The following is a 9,227-nucleotide window of genomic DNA, read 5'->3' as shown; positions in this document are numbered from 1 at the left end:
TGCCTCAGTCTCCCGAGTAGCTGGGACTACAGGCATGTGCCACCATGCCTGGCTAATTTTTTCTATATATTTTTACTTGTCCAGCTAATTTCTTTGTATCTTTTAGTAGAGACGGGGTCTTGCTCTTGCTCAGGCTGGTCTCAAACTCCTGAGCTCAAATGAGCCTCCCACCTCCTAGCCTCCCAGAGTGCTAGGATTACAAGCATGAGCCACTACGCCCGGCCCCTGTTTAGCTCTTTTAATTCACATATTAACTCTGGGAAGTAGTTATTATTCTGTCCATTTTGCAGATGAAAAATTGAGACTCAAAAATAACTTGCTACATAGTAGCTACATAGCTGGTAATTGGCAGAGGTGGAAGTCAGACCCAGGCTCTGGTGCTGGCACGCATAGTTCCTCCCTGGTGCCATGTTGGCCTCTTCCCATTTTGATGAGAATATAATTCTAGTGGGCAAGGGCATTTACAGTGTGTGAGAGAGTCTTGTTTATTAATTTTGCAAATTTCAAGATCTCTTTTATTCAGTGTCTTTTCTCAAACAGCTCACAGGACTTTTAAAGTTTAAGTGCCTACCTTCTACCGTATCACCTTCTAGAGAAGAGGCAGTTATTAACTTTATGTTAACATGCAGGACAGATGGGCATGGGGAGTAAATGTTACATACTGCACTCCAGGTTTGTGGAAATACGTGCTAAGCAGAGCGCTTTTCTTGGCGAGTGAAGTTGCTCTTTTGATTTTCGTCAATAGACCCTATTTTGAGTTGTTCTCCCAGCGTGGAGGTGGCTTAGCTTTGCTTCACCCACACGTCTCTCCTGATTCCCCAGAGACCAGAGGAAGACACTGCAGAGGCAGTTGTCTGTGTCCAAAAATCCTGTATGATCGTGGAACTGGATGAAGCTAAGAGCAGCCCAGGATTATGTGGGGCTTAAAGAATGCTAGACATGGCCGGGCGCGGTGGCTCACGCCTGTAATCCTAGCACTCTGGGAGGCCGAGGCGGGCGGATCGTTCTGAGCTCAGGAGTTCGAGACCAGCCTGAGCAAGAGCGAGACCCTGTCTCTACCAAAAATAGAAAGAAATTAATTGGACAGCTAAAAATATATACAGAAAAAATTAGCCGGGCATGGTGGCGCATGCCTGTAGTCCCAGCTACTTGGGAGGCTGAGACAGTAGGATTGCTTGAGCCCAGGAGTTTGAGGTTGCTGTGAGCTAGGCTGAGGCCATGGCACTCGCCCTAGGCAAGAGAGTGAGACTCTGTCTCAAAAAAATAAAAAAAGAAAAGAATGCTAGACGAAGGACAGCTGAGTGGCTTCTGATGCAACTGAAATTGGAGAATTGGGTGTATTAAAACTAATTCCTTATTATAGTAAAATAATGTATCCCATTTCAGAAACATTTGACATGTTTAGAACATTGATGCTATAATCCGTCTTACCGGTAACAGTTTATTTTCAGTGACAATAAAAGCCATTGACTAATTTGTTTTTTTATTGAAAAGAGATGTTGTGACTAGCTGGCATATGCCGCTTGAGAGCAGTGAATGCAGTATACAGGGTGGCTCACTTGGACACCCACAGCAGTACAGAGCTTTCGTAAGTTCTGAGTAAAGCATTAACCAGCATAGCTTTTCTGGAAACCACCTTCCCCATATCGATTTGGACATTCACTCTTAAGCATGTATGACCCTTTTTGGGGGTTTTCTGTCTGGGGGTTTCCTGTGTGGAGCTCAGTGGCTCACTCTAGAGCAGGTGCTGAGCAAATTGTCAGGCTACAAACTGTCTTTCTGTTCTGCAGAGCAAGTTTCTTAGCAGGTTGGTGTTGAGATTTCTCAAGAATTTCTGAGATCTGACTGTAAATTTCAGGCAATGGCATATATTGTAGTATTTCTTTGACACTGGAAATTTAGGAAGAGTTTGGGCAGATGGTATAAATACTGCAAAATGATGTACCCTGTGACTATAAATTAAGGGTTTGATGGTACTGACTCTTCTGTGCTGTTTTTCCCTTATCTTCACATAGAAAGCTGATGTCCTGACCACTGGGGCTGGTAACCCAATAGGAGACAAACTGAACATCATGACAGCAGGGCCCCGTGGGCCCCTTCTCGTTCAGGATGTGGTTTTCACTGATGAAATGGCTCACTTTGACCGAGAGAGAATTCCCGAGAGAGTGGTGCATGCTAAAGGAGCAGGTGAGAGCTATGTTCATTTGTTGTAAAAGGCTTGTGTCATAGCACCTGGGTCAAAAATTACTTCCCAGAGGGTTGGAGGACCTTTAACAGAAATGCCAAATCTCCATTCTGGGAGAAAGAAAAAATGTCCATCAGTAGGGGAATTAGTAATTAAATGATGGTTATTTCCTTGGATTGAACATTAAATATAAAATAGTTTATTTTAAAAATGATAATCTTCCATTTCTTCTATCATGCAGTTAGTTGATTGAAGGAATAAAAATAGAGTAAATCCATACCTAATGATGTTGATAGGTTCTTAGAAACTATAAGCAAAATGACATATAAAAAAACCAATTTTATCATAGGCTAATTATATAAACAAGAGTTAAATTTCTGAAGCACATTTCTGGTCACAAAAACATCAAACTTCTAAATAAAGACCAAACTACTTCTTATGTTAAACATTGAGATAAATGTGAGCTGTACATTCATTTACGAAAGAATAATAAAAAACAAATAAGGTAATTATTTACCCACTTATTCTAATAAGTTCAGGGTCATGGGTGACCAGAGCCTTTCCCAGCAGCTCAGGGTGCAAGGCAGGAACCAACCCTGGCCAGGACTCCTTTCCATCCAAGGGTGGACTCACACATACACACGCGTACACACACACACACACAGTCCCTCACTCAGACTGAGACCATTTAGACAGGCCAGTTAACCTAACATACACATCTTTGGGTTGTGGGAGGAAACTGGAGTACTGGGAGAAAAACCCATGCAGACATGGAAAGAACATGCAAACTGCACACAGACTGGCTCCAGCCAGGAACCAAGTTTTTGTTCTCATCAACATTATAAGAAGCGATGTTGAACAAAACAACGTTATTCAAGGACTTGCTGCTATACAGAAACAGACATAGACATGTGCACTGTAATTGCACCTAAGTTGAAATGGTGCACTTACTGGATAAATACTGGAGTGAAGTACAAAATTGAGGATAGTTGTATTAGAGTGGTGGGTTTGTGGGGATTTTTCCTTCCGTTTTGTCCAAAACTTCTGTGAAACTTTTCTATTGTTTTTGTAGCAGACACAAAAGATGGGGGCTGATATTTAAAAGAAAGCTAAAAACTCAATTTTTTAGGTCCATAGGAAAGAAGAAAAAGTTTTTCTTTTAGCTTGCTTATTTGGACTTCCAGTTAGGATTTCCGAATTTCTTAATTTCTGCTTGGGTAAGATTTCTTCCCAGCTCCTCCAGCTTTTTTTGTCTTTTCCATCACGACTTGATGTGCTGTTCAGTTTGCTTGGCTCTGTGGCATCCTTGTTTCCTTGTTAAGTGTTGAAACTATTCTTTCCTTCTCTGTATTTTCTTTTCTTCCTGTTCTCTTTCTCTCTAGGTCCCACCTGTACTTCAGGGCCCTCCGAGGCCCTGTGTCTTTGGGTCAACCTTGAGTACTTTCAGCCCCACTCATCTCTTCCTCTTGGCTTCAGCTATGTGGCACTTAGTTGAGCCCTGAATGACATATAACAGGGTTTTGCATTTCACCCTCGTAATTTTGTGTTTGGGCATGTCCCCTTCCCCCATCCTGTTGGAAGCTCCCAGGAGGCTGGTGCTAAACCATTGATTTTTCTTGTCCCCCAGATGCCTGTTAAGGGCCTGATGGTCTGAGCAGTGGTCTCATGGTGAGGATTTCTGTGTCTTTCTCATTAGGAGCCTTTGGCTACTTTGAGGTCACGCATGACATTACCAAATATTCCAAGGCAAAGGTGTTTGAGAGTATTGGAAAGAGAACTCCCATTGCAGTTCGATTCTCCACTGTCGGTAAGTCAGTCTATTGGCATGACTGGTAATACTTAACTCAACCTGCACCTTATCTGGGACATTTATAACTTCATTTCAAGAAAAACTTATTAGAAAATAGGAAACAAGTACTTCTCCAAATTACAGCAAGGCTTTATAGTCGAGAAAAATATTTGGAGACATGGGAAGTTACTTACATTTCTGTTTGTTGAAGTCTTAGGAAATCACACTTAGGCAGAGCTGCAATTCTGTGATATTTGGAAAGAAATTTCTTATAAGTGGTTGCCGCTAACGGAAGTATGGAGTGGGGATCTTATTCAATAACCACGACAACAGCTGCCCTTTACTGAGGGTTAACTCTACGCCAACCACAGTTTGGTGCTTTATAAATATTACCTCTAATCTGTAGATCCCCTTCGCAGGGTGGGATTATTTCCATTGCAGAGAGGTTAAGTGATTTTTCACATGTTGCATAGCTAGTGTGAATTCTATCTTACTACATCCCAACACACCACAAGGCATGATTAATTTTGTTTCTATGTCAGTCTCTGTTTACTTTTAAAATGCTCTGAAATGCAAAAATAAGTTAAGGATAAGAATTAACTCATTTTCTTAATGTTAACCTCATAATTTTGACAGTTCACATTCTTTTTGTTTACTATCTTAATCTTCAGAATTATTCTCTTCCTTATTTTAATTAAAATTTTAATTACCTGTTTGAACAAAGTTATCTTACTATGTTAAATAGATAATCTCTCAGCTGTTATTACGTATACTTTCTTATTGCTCTCAATTAATTCTTTCATTTGATTTATAGAACAAATGAGCTGGTGGGTAGTAGAAGGATAATAATAACACAGGCACTTAAATACCTATTTGCTTCTAGGAAGTGGATTGGAAAGGGTAGATCCCGATGTGCCTTTATGACTTTAGGCTTATTGGATGCAAAGTACTTTGGTTTATGCTTCATTTTCCCATTTGAATATTATAGCTGGAGAATCGGGCTCAGCTGACACAGTTCGTGACCCTCGTGGGTTCGCAGTGAAATTTTACACAGAGGATGGTAACTGGGATCTTGTTGGAAATAATACCCCCATTTTCTTCATCAGGGATGCCATATTGGTAGGTGATAGAGTATTTTGCACTCTACAAATGGTTGTTGATTTAAATTGATTTCAGATAGATGGGCATTTGAGAAGAAGCCCTTAAAAGGCAGAAAAGAAGAGAATGTGGGTTGTCTGGATTGCCTTTTAAGATTGTTTTTCTGTATTTAGTAAGATCAAGTAACAACAGTTACCACTGGTCTTAGATTTCAAGATTCATTGACTTAATGGGAATAAAGTCCAGTTTTCCTTGCAGAGTGTTGAAGATTAGTAAAAAGAGGGACTTTGCCCTAAAACAAGTAAAGGGTGTCTCTACATGCTCTGGGTCAGCAGGAGGTGTGTGCTTGTGTGAGGGGTGGTACAGTTTTTTCCTTAAAGAGATACTATAGCTTTGAGTATATTTGAAATACTTTAGGATATCTTAGCTACTAATTATATATGTCGGGTAAATTTCATTTTATGGTTTGGCAGTTTAAAATTCTAGGGTTGTGTTTAGAATTATAATCCACAAGCCTAGGAATAGGCCATGTATAATGTAAAACACCCAAATTCCTGTAAACTTAGTTTTTAGATATTTTTTCTCTCTTTTTCCATTTAGTTCCCGTCCTTTATCCACAGCCAAAAGAGAAATCCTCAGACCCACCTGAAGGATCCGGACATGGTCTGGGACTTCTGGAGCTTACGTCCGGAGTCTCTGCACCAGGTGGGAGCACTTTTTTTCACTGTATTACAATACATCACCCGGGGCAGAACTGTTAATTTTGCCTCATGTGGTGTTTCTCCAGTTTGGGGTATTTTATTGGAATTGGCTTCTGACTTTCATTTTTGGAGGCTTCCTCCGATTTCTTGATCATGAAGAATTTTATAATGACTGATTTTGTTAATTGTTCCCCCTTCATAGGCCTTAAGTGATGATGATAGATAGCTAGAAGCATTATCAGTTAATATTTAGCAATATCAAGGATGAATTTCTCTAGTGTGAGGTAAAGCTCTATATTAGGAAATGAAGGGACAGTAGTACCAAATTTGCTATTAAAATAAATTTTAAATAACAAGTTAGGCTAGTTTTCATTTTTTTTTTTAGCTTTGCTTTGTAGAATTTTGAGTCATGCTGTTAATGATTTATATATCATTGTGCTTTAAAATTTTTCTGTTTATTATTATCTCTAAATGAAATAATGGTAACTCTTCCCATGGGAAATTGGCTAGTATGTTTCATGTCATTAAGGGGTTTTCTGGAAACTTAGGAATGTCTTAAAAATCTAGGATGTTTTGATTTAAACTGAAAAATTGTAGGCTTTATGTTTCTGTCCCTTAGGTTTCTTTCTTGTTCAGTGATCGAGGGATTCCAGATGGACATCGCCACATGAATGGATATGGATCGCATACTTTTAAGCTGGTTAATGCAAATAAAGAGGCAGTCTATTGCAAATTCCATTATAAGGTATGTGTTGCCTTTGTGACAGAGGGCATAAGGCCCCTACCAAACACCTCTCCTTATTTCTCCTGAAGGATTGAGCAAAGATTAAGGCTTCTCCTACCTTTCCTTCACCTCCACCCCCAAGGGTGGGAGGTATTGATCTAGTTGATCAGCACCATGAGTGTTTCTTTTGGCCACCACCCGAGTGGATAAATTCATACTGCCTGATAAAAATAACTGTGTCACGGGAGGTTGAGGCAGGAGGATCACTTGCCCAGGAGTTTGAGGTTGCAGTAAGCTATGAACATGTTATTGCCCCCCCCAACAAAGCAAGACCCTGTCTCCAAAACAAACAAACAGGCCGGGCGCGGTGGCTCACGCCTGTAATCCTAGCTCTCTGGGAGTCTGAGGTGGGTGGATTGTTTGAGCTCAGGAGTTTGAAACCAGCCTGAGCAAGAGCGAGACCCGTCTCTACTAAAAATAGAAAGAAATTAATTGGACAACTAAAAATACATAGAAAAAATTAGCCGGGCATGGTGGCGCATGCTTGTAGTCCCAGCTACTTGGGAGGCTGAGGCAGAAGGATTGCTTGAGCCGAGGAGTGTGAGGTTGCTGTGAGCTAGGATGATGCCACGGCACTCTAGCCCGGGCAACACAGTGAGACTCTGTCTCAAAAAAAAACAAACAAAAAAACAAACAAACAAACAAAAAAAGAACGTGTATAGTCTCTCTTTGGTCTCTTTACATGTTTACATGTGGCCAGAGGTAAGAGCACATGTTTGTTGTCAACAATTCAACAGTTTAAGCTTTCTTTTCTTTTTGGACCCTGTGGGCATCACCATAAATATTTAGAAAAAAAATACTCCTTTTGTGCTGGCTCTCTGGTTTAATGTTTCTGGTGCTGGCAGGTTCACATTGAGATTGCACCTTTCTCCCTGGAGAAAGGTTTTGGTTTGGGCTCAAAGGTAAAAAGATAACACAGCCTGAAGGCTACAGGAAATTTCCATCCTCTTTGGCCTATCTTTTCTAGGGTTCTCTGCTGGAGTTTGGGGTCAACCCTAGAAAACAGTCAAGTGTTATGATGCTTTGCCTTTCTTAGTCCTGAGTCATTATCCTGAGCATAGATTTCTTTTGGGGTCCGGAAGGGGACTAAGGCAGATTAGAGCATATACCAGTCTCACCATCACTTCCAAGATCTGATGCTATTTTTCCAGAAACGTCTCTCCTAACTTTTTAAGTCATTCATCTATTTACTTAGCATTTATTGAGGTTGAACAAGGCAAATAGGTAAAATTAATTATAAATGTCAGAAAACATACTGGTTTTTTTCGTTGCATTCATACAGTTAGATCAAATCAGTTTCCTTTGGGGAAGCTTTTTAGAACCTTTTAGTCAACTTAAATGTTTTAAAGGGCCCTCTTGGTATGATTTTGGCACGTTTATTATAAGCAATATTACCAGTGATCGCCAGGGTGTTAGGGATATTCCCAGAGAACTCCGGAGGGTTAATTAGCAACAGAAGCCTGAGAACTTCTGTTTCTAAGTAGTACTGCTAAAATAAGCAGAGAAAGGTGGGCTCATGGCAAACACAGTCTCCTGCTGAAGACATCCCAAATCCCTGCTTTCTTCTATCCTGTCTTAATCTTTATTTGAACAACTAATGTGGATATGTCAAACAGGAAAACTGTCCCCTCTCTTTATATTTATGACTTGGATCTATAATCTTTGACAGGGAACAGTTTTAAGAAACAGTTGACCCATTGGCTTGTAATTGGCAAAAGGAGCAGTGTGTTGTTACTTAGAGCAAGACTAAATGATTGTATCTGGGGCAGCCAGCCTAGCTGGTAGCTTTGGAGTTAGGCCAACCTAAACTTAAATCTTCACTCTCCTATATAGCTGTGGCCGTGGACATAGTATAAATGTTCTTTTCACTGTAATGTTGAGATACTACTACAAGCTGCTCACAGTTCCAGAAGGATTGGATTGCTTATGGGTCTGTTCAGCAGAGGGCCCTAAAGTAGCCTGAGATCTGCAGGGAATCATCAGTCTATCTTATTCTGACCTACGATTATTGTTTTCTAAACCTAAATGGCTTCAGTTAAACTTAGAAAGGTATTTCAATATTATTGCACAATTTAATGTAATAGCTCTTTGGGTGATCCGCAGACAGTGACCTTCATTTTTTTATCCTGAAGATGGCTTCACTTCTGGTCCAATGGTAAGAAGAGTTCAAACCTTGCCACTGACTAGAGAGAGTTGGGATTTCTGTGGTAGAAATAGACAGGCCTTCAGAATTGATTTTTGCTAAGGAGATCTTTCCATGGCACTCGGCTTATTGGGGGTCATTCACAATAGGGTAGACATCTACTGAAGAGCAGTGTGGTGTGGTAATACGAGCACTTGTGAAAGTGACATAACTTCTTTGGGTTTTAATGGCTTGTTCAGAAAGTTAGAACGCTAATTTTACCTGCTTATTGATAGAGAACTGGTTCAGAATAGCTGTACTGAAGTTCTTTAAGCTCTGTGAACTATGATTCTGTGATTTCTTAAAAAAAATGGAAGAGGTGATTGTGGAGGATTTCTAGCTGAGCACAATCTCAGTAATTGATTTGAGCTATTATAAAATGGGAATTAAAAAATTACTTTATAAAACAGGGAAGTCTTTTAATTTTATTAATCTTTTGCTTATTTTTAAAATGTTTTGATTTTTTTCTGATTCCAAAAATAACATGA

The 9,227-nt window shown here is 40.0% G+C and overlaps 1 protein-coding gene across 1 annotated transcript in view; it reads left to right on the top strand.

The window, feature by feature from the left end:
- The window catches only part of CAT (catalase), a 35,703-nt gene that overhangs the window by 9,269 nt on the left and 17,207 nt on the right, over window positions 1–9,227 (top strand). The window contains exons 2-6 of the mRNA XM_012649642.1: window positions 2,016–2,187; window positions 3,882–3,992; window positions 4,963–5,093; window positions 5,673–5,777; window positions 6,393–6,518. Of these exons, the coding sequence (XP_012505096.1) occupies window positions 2,016–2,187; window positions 3,882–3,992; window positions 4,963–5,093; window positions 5,673–5,777; window positions 6,393–6,518 (645 nt within the window). The remainder of the gene's footprint in view (window positions 1–2,015; window positions 2,188–3,881; window positions 3,993–4,962; window positions 5,094–5,672; window positions 5,778–6,392; window positions 6,519–9,227) is intronic.

Source organism: Propithecus coquereli, unplaced genomic scaffold (assembly GCF_000956105.1).
Source record: "Propithecus coquereli isolate 6110/MARCELLA unplaced genomic scaffold, Pcoq_1.0 Scaffold30, whole genome shotgun sequence".
Taxonomy (NCBI): domain Eukaryota; kingdom Metazoa; phylum Chordata; class Mammalia; order Primates; family Indriidae; genus Propithecus; species Propithecus coquereli.
The sequence above is the reverse complement of the archived record's forward strand: the minus strand, read 5'-3'. Positions and strand labels throughout refer to the sequence as shown.